The 16325-nt window shown below is 38.2% G+C and overlaps 1 protein-coding gene across 15 annotated transcripts in view; it reads right to left on the bottom strand.

Moving 5' to 3' along the window:
* The window catches only part of Dmd (dystrophin), a 2242690-nt gene that overhangs the window by 135346 nt on the left and 2091019 nt on the right, over positions 1-16325 (bottom strand). For 11 of the 15 annotated variants that reach the window (XM_052732199.1, XM_052732319.1, XM_052732309.1 and 8 more), the window contains one exon: positions 6877-6938. In XM_052732199.1, the coding sequence (XP_052588159.1) occupies positions 6877-6938 (62 nt within the window). Of the gene's footprint in view, positions 1-6876; positions 6939-12523; positions 12684-16325 lie in introns of those variants that run through there. The other 4 variants (XM_052732323.1, XM_052732321.1, XM_052732325.1 and 1 more) reach the window with 1 other exon arrangement.

Raw genomic sequence — 16325 nt, 5'->3', positions numbered from 1 at the left:
GTTAAGAGGAAAAACAAATATTTAGATACCTGTCCAACACTACGTATGGGAAACTTAGACCAAAGAAAAGTAAAAGAACAGTCCAAGGTCACATGAAGATGAAATCGAGATCTGCACTTCCTTTCTAGGTTGAGACATTGGAGTAGTAGCAAAACTAAAGGTGAGAATAGAGGTAAGGAAACCTAACTATTTAGAGCCTTGATTGAAGACCATTTACTTTACAAAATATGCTGAGCAAAGCATAAGGACACATGCCCAGTGCAAAAGGAATACAGTCATTCAGAATCCTGCCGTTTCTAATCTAAGAGCATCCTCAGGAGAGAATACTTAATGGAATGTAAAGCCTATCAAAAGGAATGGACAATGAGCAAACATTTACAACATTTCTTCCTCTTGAGCAAATGGAAGAAAGAGGAACAAGAGGTTTTTGACAGGTTCCTAAGTCTATCTTTGCAATTGTCTTTTTTTTTTTTTTTTTTTTTTTTTTGCAGTGGTAGAAACCTTGGTACACATGAAGCATGTGATCTATCATTAAGCTATACCCCTCACTTTGTCATCACTTACTAATAATAGTATTTTTAGCCTCTTCACCTAACTAGAATTTAACTAATCCTTTTAATTAGGAACTGTTAAAGAATCACACAAAAACCAGACCCATCAGAGCCAAAATCCAAGTCGTTATTTTAACACTTGACGCTTCTTGAAAGTAATGGGCATAAAGATAAGGATAAAAATTCCTAAAACATTCATAAGCTAATTTTCAAAAACTGACAACATTTTTATCATTCAAGTGAATACATGCTTGAACATGGGTTCCAAAACTTGAGTAACAGATAGGATATGCTAGAACTTCAAGAACGTGAGAAAAAAACACTGTTGGTTACAAAGAAATCAATATGGGGAAAAATCGGAAATTTTATCAGAACATGTAGCCTGCCTACATCGTACTAAAGTGAAATAATCACTTAACTTTCTGAAGCTTAGTGATTCTCTATGCCTATTATCTTATTTTTAACCATGTCCTCTACTACTATTATTCTGCAGAATTGATGGTATCATTAATGCAAAAAACTCATTATAATTTGGAAAGAAACTATGGGTGGCCACATAAAGATTTTATTGTATTTATAATTAAAGCACCACAAATAAAGTAGACTAAGATGTACTTTGTTGGTTTTTTGAGGCAGGGTTTCTCTGTGTCGTTCTGTCTTTCCTGGAACTTGCTCTGAAGACCAGGCTGGCCTCTAACTCAGGGAACCACCTGCCTCTGCCTCCAGAGTCCTGGGATTAAAGGTGTGTGCCACCACACTTGGATTGTTAAAGTATTTTTAAGTGACATATAGTATGAGGGAATGGGAAACTTTTTAAATATTTTCTTAAGATTTTAGTGATGAATTTATTAAGTGAAATGCCAACTTTGAGAAAAGGACAATTTTTAATCATTTAATTGCAATAGTATATTAGTATTTTAAAATAAACTGCAGAGTGTATTACCCGTGAACACCTACTGATTTGTAAATGTGTTTGAGAGTCACACATAACAATCATTCCATTCCATTTGTAAACATGCTGATAGAAACATGAAATGCATTTCATGGATATTTCTAAGAAACCATGATGAATATACTGTCTCAAAACTTCATTTAGCAGATATGAGACCCTTTGTTTTTTTATATTCCAATAGCACCACTACTACTTTCCACTACTAGTCTATTATTAACGTGGGTAATCATAGAGAAATACCAAAAAAATTATTGTCATTCTTACTTGTTTCTTCCTAGTGAAAATATAGGACAGTGGTTTTACAAAATTTTTAATGTTGTATAATAATTTTATGGAATTCCAAATATCTAATGACTGTCAAACAGTTACTATGAACATTTAAATTAATACTTTTTAATGATTTTTTTAAAATTTTATGTGTAAGAATGTTTTGCCTGTGTTTATGTCTACCACATGTGTGTAATGCCCTTAGAAGCCAGAAAAGGTATCAGGTTCCTGGAACTGGAGTTACAGAGGGTTGTAAGCTGCCTTATGGGGGCTGGGAACTGAACCTGGGTCCTCAGCCAGAGCAATTAGTGCTCTTAATTTCTGATCGATCTCTCCAGCCCTTTATGTATTTATTATGACAATTTTGAATGTATGGGAGTCTGACAATATTTTCCCTTGTGACTCAGAAATTTTTGTTCATATACAGAGCCTAGAAACGGGAGAAATACCCATATTTCTGGCATTTGATGAAAGCCCATGCTGAAAAAGCCATTTTATATATATTAAGAGTAAAATAAAATTAATCTTCGTATGTTTCTTTTAAATTAAAGGAAATTAGTCCTGGGAGAGGATAAGGATATAACTCAATGGTAGAGTAATTCCCTAGTATGTACAAGGCCCTTGGTAAAATCCCCAATACCTCACAAACAATGTTAGTCTTACGTTCTCTAACACTGATTGCTTTTTAAGTTTTCTTTGTGTGTGTTGGGGGGTGCATGCATGTGTGTGGGTGCTAAAGCACGTGTGCATATATGTACTTGGGGTAGAATATACCTCCTCAAGTATGCTAGGTAAGTACTGCTGAGTTGCATCCTGTTATTGTTAAAATATTTAAGCCTGATTTTGTGTGTGTGTGTGTGATTGGATATATTTAGAGCTTAAAAATATATGATATAATCCTCTTGAGCTTATTTACTTGACTAGTTCTGCAAGAATCAGACTATTTAAACATAAATTACCTACATCTAAGTATGTATGGTATTTCTCTGTATTATGTGTATGTATATACTGAACATGTTGTGTGTACATGTGTGTATACATGAATAGCTGCTTCTGTTTTTCAATTACGGATTTTCATTGCCTATAGAATTATAGCTAGAGGGACACTAAAGAATGAAATGGAGCCATCAATGCTGAAACATTTTTTTTCCTAACTGCCTAATAATATATGTTCATTGTAGAAAATCAGGAGGAAAGAATAAAAAAGAAAATTCCTAGTAACTTTTGACTAGAAGCGTCTAATATTAATATCTCAAGTACCATTTCACCTTTCATCACTTAATGCTCATGTGCTAGTTTCCAGTTCTTACAAATAGGTTTGACTTCTGATATCATGCTGCTTAGATCTGAAGTAGAGGAAATAACTGAACTCTTAACGGGGATACAGAGTACATAGATGTGTGTTGAACAGGTTGCTTGGGACTCTGAACAAATTTGAAAATGGAAATGTCCTTAAAAGTGGGCATATTTCGGAACAAGTAACACTGCATGTGTATGGTGAACCACTGTAAGATGTTCAGAATGGGGGTACAGAAAGCATAAAGACAGTGTTGGCATTTTGAGTGTGTCACCACAGACACGAAGTTCAGGCTCGATCAGGAGACAAGGCTAGATGTGCTCTAAAACATGTGACACAGCAGACTACACAAACCCTTGTCCTCTCATGAACTGAGTACATCTGAAGACTTTGGGCCATTTTCTCCAGTTCAAAGCAATAACTTAGAACTAAAGGGCTAGCTCTTGAAAAAGGAAAAATATAAGCCAATAAATAAAAGTTAAAACCAAAGATTTCTTTTCAGTGTGTTCTGCTTATATTTCAAAGACAGAACATTATAATCTGTGAGAAGGAGAAGAGCAATGTTGGCATTAATTATGTAAGACACCACCAGAGCTGAAGGCATAACAATCTAAATTGATCATTCCATGGGTAAAAGGAGTACCTGCAGTCTAGGAATTTATATCATTTTCAGAAGCACCATAATTTGTTCAAAAACTGTCACTAATGTAATCTAGCCTTAGGTATAACTGTAAATGTGTATATATATATATATATATATATATATATATATATATATATATATATATATACAGGTATGCACTAACCAATACAGTCATACTTTACTGAGAGAATAATAGCAATCAGATTAGGGAATTCACTAACATAACGCCTTGGTCAATTGCTAATATATCCTGAAATGTTTGTGCACTCCTGTTGAATGCCTCTCTGAACCTGAAGTCAATGTTTCAAGAAATGCTGACTGTTAATACCATCCACCATGCAGGTAAATTGCTAGCATGTCACATGGGTAAGATATAGATGTGTAGGCCCTCAATAAATGAAGGATGTTATTTGATGAACAATCATTCAGATGAAGAAATAGTTTATTGTAAAAGAAAAAATCTTGGAAATACTAGCTCTAGAAGCTGAAAAACAAATGTCAACACTTAGTTCATTTGTAAGATGTTTGTTATTAGGCTCAAAAGAAACAATTTCACAGGGATTTAGAATTGAATACAGAGTTATATATTGCATTTCATTTATGCAAATAATACCTCAATAAAGTTGATTTAATAAAAGAGTAGCTTTACAATACATAAGCTGTAGAATCTCCTGCAACTGTAAAATGCCATTGCCTTCCAAAGTGGAATGATTAGCCCAAGGTCAAAAGCTATGCCAAATATGAAATATCATTTATCAACTATTCAAACTACTGAGAAAGCATTAAGATATGATCACATATGTATATAATTCTTATAGAAGATGAAAACATCTACACAAACTCTATATGAGATTTTAATTATATAATATCTATATTAGTCAATCATGTTTGTAATATCTCATTACAGAATAAGAGTAATAGAAAAGAATATATAATCAAATGGAAATATGGCCACAATATGCTACTTTTGCATAAAAAGTAGGTTTTTAATACTGAATCACTCATAAAAAACAGAGAAGTGTGTATATATTTGTGTGATGTGGTAAGAATCAAACCAAAGTCTTCATAGATAATATAAATATGGTCTACCACTAAGCTACATGTCCAGTCCAATAAACTAGTTTTTAACTTTTTTTTAGCTAGCTTACCAAAGATTAGTTAAGTCTAAGGAGTAATTAATAAATTATTTGGAATTTTTAAAGCTTATTCATATTTTTAAACTTTAAAAAGTTAATGTGTTAATTCTATAATTGCTTTTTCAAGTAAATTACCATTTTACAACTAAAGATCATAGTAACTCAGGTAGAGTTCTAAGTGGGCTCTGTGAACTACATATGACATTCAAGTTTTCTACGCGTGGTAGAAACAATCCAACATTACAAGTTGAAATCCTCTATGGGCCTGAAATGTAGTGCTTAAATATTAACTGTTCTTAATTTTATTTATTTATTTTTAATTTATACACATAGCTACACTGAAATGACATAATATTACTTGAAATGTTTTAGATATCTCTGGCTAGTAGAATTACAGCTGACATTTTTTTTTTCTTTTCATGCTTTTTACTTTCATTTTCTAGACTTTCTGGAAGAAATTTTTATCACTTTTCTTAAGTTATTATTTTTTTTGAGATAGGGTCCCACTAAGTAGTTCTGGCTGGCCTGAATCTCACTATGTAGGCCAGGCTTGCTTTTAATTCACAGAGATCTGCCTGCCTCAGAGTGCTAGACTTAAAAAGTATGTTTTACCAAGCTTTTTTACCAGGAAAATGCTTTTTTAAAGGTTGTTCTGTTTTATTTTGTGGCTAATGATACCTTGTGTACTCCTCAATGCCTCTAGACCTGAAATCCATCATTCAATGAGAACTACGGCACACAATTCATAGGTGTGATCCTGCCTCCCCTCCACAACTCTGCATTCATACACACAATTTATGTGTAAAAGGGTGTATGAAAGCACAGATTCCCATGGGTTTTATCACATTAACTTTATTTTGTACTTGTAGGTTTTTTGTTTCCTTGTTTTGTTTACTAAGGCAGGAATCTCACTGTGTAGCCTTGGCTGACCTGGAAAGTACTGTGTAGACCAGGCTAGCCTCCCACTCAGATACCGGCCAGCTTCTGCCTCTCAAGTGCTGGAATTAAAGGTATACACCAACCACCATATCCAGTGACCACATTAACTTTAAATCTTAAGCATTATTAGCTTATAATTTCAAATAAAAGCAGACTTAAAAGTAAAGAATGCATGATTTTTTTAACTAAAACAAAATAATAACTAAAACTTTAGCCACATCGGAGAATTCAGTTCAGATTAATCCCTACAAAGCCAAACAGAAAGAATATACAATCAAGTACTAGAGAGTGGTATCATTTCTATATTTTTATGCTGTATATCTGGTCAAAACATCCCAAAATAGGACTGAATAGGCTCAGCATTTAAGAGCACTGGCTACTCTTTTGGAGGACCTTGTTTTGATTCCCAGCACCCACAAGGTGGCTCACAAATGTCTGTAACTCCAGTTCCAGAAGATCAGACACCCTCTTTTGGACTGCTCAGGTAACATGCACACACATGGTACACAGAGATACATTCAGGCAAAATGCCCACACATATAAAATAAATAGTAATAAAAAAATCTTTTAAAAATCCACAGAATAAAGAGTTTAAAATCTGCCAGGCTTTCAAATAAACACCCAACAAACCAAAGTAGAGAAATCATTGAAATGATCATAATGATGACTTGATAAACCATAGGAATTGTGAGCACTGGAAAAGGGGCAGAAAATCACTTTACACAACATTCATACTTTAACAAAAGCTATCACTTTGGTTTCACAAGGGAGAAATCAACAGAAGTAACTTGAAACAGTTTTCTTTATGGTTAAAAAAAATTGCCCTAAATTGCAAGTGCTTTTCCATTCTCCTAGGCAGCAAATAATAGTAACATTGACCTTTAGGTCTACTGAATTGTAAAGAATCAGTGATATTATAAAGTTAGTCTTGAAGAGGAGAATGTCTGTTTGCCAACTGGGACTAGAAGAGTGCAGCTGCTTAACCCCGAAGCAGTCTCCTGACAGATTTACACAACAAATAGCTTGCACACTACAAATTACACTTAAATAACCTGACATTTAACCTGAAGGAAGTATGGCCATGTCCTTACCTAAAGACTGGTAGAGCTCTGTCATTTTGGGATGGTCCCAACAAGTTGTTTGGGTCTCGTGGCTAAAACACAAAATATAAAAAGAGACTTTAGAATCTACAGTGCGCAATAGCAAAAGAAAGACAAATGCTCTTACTTCACATTGCTATTTCCAAGGACTTCCATAGAGAACTTCAGACTGCCTTGCATGCAGAAAGGCTTCTTTATTTTCAAATGGAAAGAGCAATAATAACACGATTAGGTCTAGAATTTGTTTCTTTTTCACACCCACATATTGAATGCACCACTGTTTTTGACAAATTCAACATTGGCCTTGCTATTTAATCGGTCTGGATTGCCTCACTTCTCCACTGTGAAACATACAAAAAGGAAAATGACAATTGTCAGCTCTGTCAGTTCCATAATTACAAATCACCTAATTTCTCATTTGTTTCCTTCGCCCTCATCCCATTACTCTTTCTTTTCCATGGTCAGACCTCATGTTGGTGACACCTGTATTCCATTTCAGCTTAAGGTACATCCAGCACTCAACTAATATATCCTATCATTCTTCCTTCTTCCCATTACTTTTAGAATGTCCTTAAACTCAGTACCCTGTAGTAGACCATTTCACTTCTTCCTATATTTACTTAGCCCTGAATGAAGCATTCACACTTCTCCATTTCTTAAAGTGTGGTTGCCTGCTATTAGCTCCTGCCACAAAAGGAACAAAACACCTTTGTTTCCCATTCAATTACATGAACAAACCCAGGAGAGATAACTACATATACTTTACCTTACTTCGGCCCATCTACATGAATCACCATAGCATCATATTTCCTGGTTTCAGAGATTACATGGTGAGCTTTGATAGAATAAAATACAGCTTGGAACAATATTTTAGCATTCATATGCTGAGCCTATTTATAATCTTTTAATGGGAAATGTGGGGACCAGAGAGGAAAGAAAGAGCTTAAATTTGGGCATGTCAAAGGGACCAGAAAGGACAGAAGCTCCACATAAAAAGAGGAGTTTGGGGAAGCAATAATGTCAAATGAACACAGTATAGGTTTTGAATTTGGGGCTTTACAGCCTAGAGGTGGTGTAATTTGAGGCAAGTGTACTCACCTGGTAAAGAGGTGAAAGGATTAACCAACATTGAGAACTGACACATCTGAATACAGATGTGTATTTGCTGCCATGTGGTCCCCAAGTTACCATTCATTACAGTAGAGATGTAGGAGCTTAAGAATGATCCTTCCCAGAGGGCAAAAACTATATCCACCATGTATTTGGTTAAAAAGAAGTCAAAAGGAGAAACACCTCAAGTAGTTTGATAAACAGAATCATAAATATCATAAAGACAGATGGAAATTGCCCCAAACAGCACAACTTCAAAGACCGTCCTCCCTGTGAGATTTACAGTTCAGTAATTGAGCTGTGAAGGCTACTGGAATCAATTCGCAAGAGAATGTTCACTTGTGAATGGCTCTCACTCCCTTCCAAATGTGTCCATTTCCGTTCTGCAGAGAAAATTCACAGTTGAAGAGTGTCAATCAGGGCTATGAGTTGAGGGAATAGAACAGAGTGACATGGAAGTCGTGAGGAGTAAGAAGAGCAAGGGAGGCGGCAGACACTTCAGGAAGGTTTGGGAAAGCCCATGACCACGCTGGTTTATGATGTAGAGAAGGAGAAGGCGGGACTGGTACTTTATATGCACAGCACAAGGAGGCTGCAGCTTGCAGCTTCATGGAAAAAGTGTTGCTTGTTCTCGAGTGATTTGGAGCTCAAAAAGTGTCTGTGTCTCCCAATTCCATAGACAAGGGCTCCGTCCTGAATTCCAGCTTCCTCCCCTTCCAAAACCCATATAGATGTAAGCACTAGTGAAAGAAAAGGGGAAAAGATGGAAATATCCACACATACGGCCCTTACTAGACACACAGTGCAATAACAATGTCCCATTTCCAGGACATTGGGTAGACTATGACATCTTTAATGGACCTGCAGGAAACTGTCTGGCTAAGCTGATAAACCTGACCAGGCAAGGACACACAACCACTCTGAAAAGCAACCATCTGAAACTGTTTCACAGAAGAGAAACAGGACAATGAAATAAACTTGTAGCAAATGGAATTCTTAAAGGAATGAGAAATGTGCATACAATTTCCAGCAGAATTCCACAGAGAGAGAGAGTGCGCGCTAGCAGGAGCTTGATGTAGTTCCCCGTGCCCCATGTCCAAAAGACAAACAAAATAAAACAGGGGGCAAGCTCGCATTTATCGACATACCTACATCGCTAGTCATTTAATGACAGTTATTGAGCAGGTTAAAAATAGGAAAAGGGTATTAGAAATTGCATTTTAATCCATCAGCCCTCAACAAAATTGGAATTTCCATTGTGAGAAGACAGAAGAAATTGCCAGTCCCCTTCCCATCCTTCTTCCTTATTTGTTTTATAGGTACTATTCTCCCAATCACCTAAGATTCCAGAGTACTAGCATAAAATAGCTCAAAGAACTCCTCAAATAATTCCCCAAATCAACCTTCTTCTATCTCCCTCCCCTTCGACAAACAAACCTTTCCTTTTCAAGCAATCCAGAGTAACTAGAAAAGCAGATTTAGATGTCCCCCCTGCAGTTCCCCTTCAACTGCAAAGCAGTCAGAAGAGAAGGAGGTGGACAGAAGAGAAGAATAAAGAGTAGGATTGATCCTAAAAATCAGAAAGATAATCTCTTCATCATTTAACACTAATGTGCTTGGCAACACAGTTGAATGAACATCAAATTGGGGGATAAGAACCAAATATTCACTTCACTGCATGTGGGAATTTTGTATCTGGGGTGATATCAAAGCCCTAGGGAGACGCAGTAAGCCTCCTCCCTCAAAAGACAGGAAGGCAATGGTAGACACATTTACCTAGCTCACATCTGTATTCTGTCTTGGAGGACACACTAATTTGAGGGGAGGGAGAGGTAATCAGGTTGGCTTTTACACCTGCATTTGTTACTCTGTGGCTGTCTTCAAAAAATGAAATAAAACAAAAAATTCTCACCTTCTTCAAGATGGGTAACTCACATTTACCTGGAATATGCAGCTACTATAGAAAACTATGCTCTGCTCTTCACACATCAGGAAAACACTCCATTTATTTATATATATATAAATTTCCAACCAAAGAGGATATTCTGAAACCGGTTCATAAGTTGAGTACATCTTTGTTCAGCCTTCCTGAGAACAATGATGTTCAATATAGACCACAAGTCTTTATGTACATCAACACTGACACAGACAACGTAAACAATCCCGAAGACCTTCCTCAAATCTTTGAAACATGTGATTGAGTTCGGCCCCACAGGTTCCAAACCCTTGCATTGGATACACCTCTCTGAGCAATCTTCAACCTAACACCACCCCCACCACACACACACACTTTATGTGTACAAACTGCAAATAATCTCTTTTCCTTTTATTTGACACTGCGATGTAAATTAAAATACTAAATCACTGGCTGTGACAAAAGATCCTCGCAACACCTACTTGTCAATAATCAGAAATTAAAGCATTACTCTATTGAGCATAGGGTTGACCTAATTTCCTACCAAAGAATTTAAATTTTCTTTCACCTTTTTTAGTTTCAAGTAGTGTGCAAGGTTATTATAACCGCCTTGGAGCTGTTCCTGCTGTCAGTGCTAGAATAATCAGACTTATTGGAATTGCTTTTGTAGTTTCTTAAAAACAAACATTAGACACATAAAAGTAACAAATATCTAAGGCATTCACTGAGAAAATGGCAGTTGCCTAATTAAAGTAAGATTTCTTTTGCAACCACTGTTATTTGGTACTGAAAATATCCTATATTCTTTCCACTATTTCCCAGGGATGAACTAATCACTATGCACCAATGTAAAAAAGTAGCCTTCTCTTATGTTTTGCAGAAGATTAGGGCTTGGCTTCATATATAGTCTATAGCACACTGACACACACACACACACAGTGGGAGAGAGAGAGAGAAAGAGAGAGAGAGAGACAGACAGAAAGAGACAGACAGAGAGACAGACAGAGAGACAGAGACAGAGAGAGAGACACAGAGAGAGAATGAATTTCCCTTTAATCTGAGGATCAGACTCTTTCTAGAGGAACCTTGGCATTTGCATGCCGAATTGTTGAACTTGGCTAGTAAGGCTGGAATACTGGCAGGGTGGGGATGGGAAATATATTTAGAAGTTTCTGCTGCTGTGGGGAAGGGACTTCAGTGGCTATGTGTCAATCTAAGCATCAGAAATACTATTCTAGTTCCCATTTCTTGTTCTCAAGAGATATTTAACATTTTATTCTGTTTGGCTCAACTCAGGGCAAAGATGACGGCCTTGGTGGCTCTTCCAGCTGTTACTTGTCCTTCCAGTTCTATTTGCTTTGCAAGGTTTACCTCCCACCCACCCTCAACTTTGGCCAAGGCAATTTCACTGCAGGGTCGTGTCCAGTGCAAGATCAAACAATGACGACTGAGAACAATTCCACAGTGCTCAAGGGTCAGAAGCCTTTCATATAACTGTGTTGTTTCATTTGCTCCTTTCGCTTCTTTAAGAGCAAGGATTTCCTCCCTAGAAGGTTTGGAACAAGGAAATAAAAATATCTAGGCAAAAAAAAAAAATGATGGGGTGACAAGGACAGACGGTGGGAGTAAGCTCGGGGACCAGGAAGAACATATTGGTGAAGAAAAAAGAATGTAGATTTCACATAAAGACTTTAGTTTGTTACTTGAACCAGAAGATGGGTATTTCCTTGATGTTAAATCATTTTACAATTAATGCTATGCTCCCTTAGACAATTAAACCCCTTCAATTTAAGTTTCAAACTTAACTTCACATTTAACTGAGATAAAGCATTGTCTTGCCCTTTCCATTGTGATCAGATTAGGAATGACAAACTTTGCTTAAAGACAACCTGGAGAAGCAGAAAAGGCACCCTGAAATGACTCCACACCTCAAAAGAAGCCCAAGAAATAAACAAATAATTATAATAGTAATCCATAGAAAACCCCAAACCCTCAAGCCTCTCTTTCTTCTCTCAGTCAATTCCTGACTTTCTAGGCTTTAATTGTTCTTATTTTATTTTTCCAAATCCTGAAGCATGGAATAAGCACAGAAAAAAACACAGCGAGGGAAATGTCAGTTGGAATCCTCGGAAGAAATCAGGCAGAAAGTTGACCTTTTGGCACTTAGCAGTGCAATGCAAGGTAGAACCGCGTGCACCCCTTCCTCCTACCAGGTCCAAAGGCGATTTGGGGAAACAGCCCGCCTGGTTCATGTCCACACCGGCAGCCCCGGAAAGGAGCAAAAAGCTCCCCGGGCCTGATCCCCACGGGAGGAGCGAGCTGTCCCTCTCTGGGCAAAGGGAGAAATCCGCTTTAGCTCTCCGAGCCTGTCCCAGCAGCCAGGAAGGAGCTGAGTAGCGAGCACTGGCGCCTGGGTGGAAGCCCGGGGGACGCACCTGCAGAGGCTCCCAGAACTGGTAGGAGAGCTGCCCCGACGCCTGGGTCTAGCCTATACCAGCCACCACCAGCCACCACCGCCTCTGGTCCAAGTTTTGCCTTCTCCTGGCAGCTGCTCGTGCCACAAGTGCACGAATTGCAGGGATACGAGGGGGTCCGGGACCACGAACCACTTACCCTTTGAGCTGTTCCCTCATGGTTGTAAGGGTTTCCGCAGGCAGACAGGGGCGGGAGCTTAGCGTGGAGGAGTAAGCTTGCCCGAGCCGCCGGGCTCCCCGAAAGTCGAGCGCCGCCGCCCAGGCTCGCAGCCGAAAGCACTGCGGAGGAGCCGGGCTGGCTGGCGGGCTGGCGGGCGGGCGGGCCGGACGGGGAGGGGGGAGCTGCGTGCAGACGGGGCGGGGCCGGGCAGGACTCCGCCCCCACCTAAGGACCTGGGAACCTGGACAGCCAGGGACTGTGAGCACTTTCAAAACAGAACAGAAAAAGGAAAAACAAAATAAAAGGATATAAACAAAGATCGAAAGGAGTTGAAGGTAGTAGACCCAGGAACCTGGAAGCCACATGTCTCTTGCCAGCATACCCTTAAAAATCCTCTGGCAAGACTACTTGTTGCCTAAATAAATGACCTAGGTGCAAATGACCTCATCGCAGATAATTAGTGTGTGGGCTTGGAGTTTTCCTTTTAGAAAATGAAAGAAAAAAATAATAATCACATGAGAAAGTATTCACCTCCCTCCCCCACCCCTTCTTCAGTTGAAAATTAAAGGAGTAGGGCATGAAAACATGAAATTCAAACTCATCCTACTGGATTTTTTTTTAATTTTGAGACGGGGTCTCTCACATAATTCTCACTGTTACAGAACTCAATGTGTAGTAGATCAGAGTGGCCCCCAACTCACAGAGATCCGCCTGCTTCCTTCTTCCCAGTGCTAGGATTAAAGGTGTGCCTCACAATGCCTGGCTACACTGGATTCTTAAGAAATATCTATGTTGGTGACAGAGCATTGATTCTCAAAATGTACTTCTAGGATTAACAGCTCCACCATCACCTGCAGACTTCTTAGAAATGGAAAAAAATGCAGGACCCCAACCTGGACCTACCAAATAAACAACTGAGCACACTAAAGTTGGAGAGGCATTGATACAGACTCACAGAACAGTACCACCAGTGGTTTTTGTCTTGAAGTATTAGGAAAAATCTGGAAGGATCTCTTTTCCAGTATAGCACTGGATTTGAAAAGATATGTAGGCTTGATGGCCCAGTGTGACTCATGTCAGAAGCTGCAAAAGGAAGGTACAGTTTAACTACACACAACTGTTTTGAGCTTGGAAATCTTCCCAACAGAAGAAAGCCTTCATTAGCACAAGAATTTTCCACCATCTCCATATCTTCATTTCTTAGACTCCAAGGAGTAAGTCTGTGTTTTCACTGTTTCTCTTTGTTCCTTTCTTGGCCTTTTTATCTTTCAATTATTTGTTTTTCACTCTTCTGGTGAATTCATCTACTTAAGTCTACATGTTAAGTGTATCCCTTTTTATTATTTTAAATATCATTTTTTCTCCCCTCCACATTTTTTACTTAGATTGTGTGAGCTGGAAGGACTGGTAACATCAATTTCCACTTATTGGTATGTCACAGTACAGCAAAGAGGCAGACAGTAAACAGAGAATTGAAGGTTTCTTCATTAGCTTTGACAAAACAGACAAAAATGTAGACGTTATCACTAAAGCTGTGTGCCCGTAGGTAAGACCAGTGTTGCTGTTTTGAAACAAATACGTTACTTCTGGCACTTCCCTTTAAAGACTCGGTCTGCCTTTGCTGTGCTTTAGCAATTTTGAGCTAGTGAGCTGAAGGGACGCTGCTATTGTGCCTAAGGATGTCATAGTCAGACTTATTTTGGGGTGAGGGTTTCCCTAGGCCTAAAAGTAGATTCCTCGTCTGCCTCTATCTTTCTCTGGAGTGGAGGGATTAGTGGCTTTTGCAGTGAATCAGTGAGAGTAATCGTTATGTCGATGTTGTATATCACTTAAATATTGTTTACTGTAAGGAGAAGATACAAACCCCACAGCATGGACACTTATAAATATTAGAAATCAATTGACTAAAGATCTGCAACCCCTGTGTGATGAGGCTTGCTGGCATTCCCTTTTCTTTGTTTTCTGTTGGTTGGTTGATGGTTTTACATTTAAGCGAACTGCTCGAGATTCAGGAGTTCTGCTGTTTCTCGAAACTATAAATGCAAAAGTCTATTTTCCCACTATACAATTAGAGAACTACTAAGAATGAATTGTCAGGGAAAAGAAAAAGAATGGAAAACATAGAATCACTATTCAGATTTTTTTTTAATTTGACAGATGGCAATTCTTAAAAATATAGCATTAAGTTCTTTTTTAGACTGGAGTTATAGGCACTTAAACACTTGTACCAAAATTTTGATATCATTTTAGAAAATACTGAAAATATTATTAAGGAATGACATGGGCATCGTACTAACTGTTTTGTTGTTCATTTCAGCCATATTATGAGTTTTGATTAGTAAATAAAGGCATTTTTTAAAGCACAGGGTTGCCTTATCTTCGTTTTATGTGTAAATTATATAGTGATATTATATATGTGTGTGTTGCTTTTTATAGTCGTTTTTTCATATTATTCTTAATTTGAGGTGATGTGGAGGATTGAACCTATAGTATTCACTAAGCTATGTCACAATTTCCCTTATTATCATCATCATCATTATTGTTCTGTTTTGTTTTGCTTTGATTTGAACCACACACCAGACAAGGACCCTGAGTTCTGCCATGAGAAGAAAATCAAGTTGAAAACCTGACTACAGATCCTACCACGAATGAGCTCTTGGCCTCATTATCATAACTAGAACATGGTGGCAGTGGCGTAAGTGCTGGATGGAATTAGCAGGGCTGTTTTTAATAGTTATGGTATTGGGTACTCTGCTGCCCTGCCACAGACAGATCCTCTGTTATGAAAAACGTCTCCATTTTCTTTAGTGTGCTCACCAGTAAAGGTGATGAAAGCAAAGGATAGTGTATTTGGTAGAAATAGCAGTCAAAACAGAATGAGACATGAAGGGGTCAAGAAGATGAGGCAGTAAACTTTCCTACAGCTAAAGCATCCGTCTTGGAAGCACTTCAACTTTGCTCGCACCTTCGAAAAATTAGTTCTCTAGCCTAAGAGATTGGGCTAGATATTGTTTTCCCTTCCATGCCGATCCTGTGTTCTCTACTCTGCTCTGTGCCCCTAGGAGGCTAAACCTCTGTGGAATCAGGCTCTCTTGCTCTTTGATTTCTGCTCACTTTCAACCAGTGGGAGGCAGTGATGAAAGGCCTGTGGAAGAAGATGAAAGGGAAGAAAGCAAGTCATAGCTAGGTCTTCTTTCTCAAGCTCGCTCCTGCTGACCCCTGGCCTGGAAGTATCTGGGTTCTTGGACTTGTAGCCACAGGTCTTATTGGGCAAGCTTTCCCTTCAGGCCCAGCATTCTGCAGGTGCCCCAAGCCATTCCTTCCCTTTATGCCCTTTCAAAATCTTACCATTCTTTGTTTTATGCCTACCTTGCCCAAATCTTTGAAATAACTTTTTCATTATACTGTTTTCAAGTACCCACATTGACTGTACCATGTTTCTCTTTGAATGCTGACCAAAAAGAGACCTTTTCAACCCAAGTCACCTTCTAGAAAAATAGATTAGACACTGAGAGTCAGATAGACAGCAAATCCAGTTTTTTCCCTTGGGGTAGAAAGGCTGACTAAACAGTCATTGGACAAATATTTATATAAAGTTCTATTAGGCCCACAAGAAGCCACATTGAAACCAAAGTGATAATATGAATAGGTGCAAAGGCAAACAAACTCCATTCTTTCCAAGAGCTTTGGTGGTCTACTTGCTTTCAGGAGGGAATGCCAACACAGAAGTTGCAAATAAATAAATAAATAAATAAATAAATAAATAAATAAATAATTACTG

The sequence above is a fragment of the Peromyscus californicus genome, unplaced genomic scaffold (genome assembly GCF_007827085.1).
Source record: "Peromyscus californicus insignis strain IS unplaced genomic scaffold, ASM782708v3 Scaffold_10__1_contigs__length_136768540, whole genome shotgun sequence".
NCBI lineage: Eukaryota > Metazoa > Chordata > Mammalia > Rodentia > Cricetidae > Peromyscus > Peromyscus californicus.
This window is presented reverse-complemented; position numbering and strand designations above follow the sequence as displayed.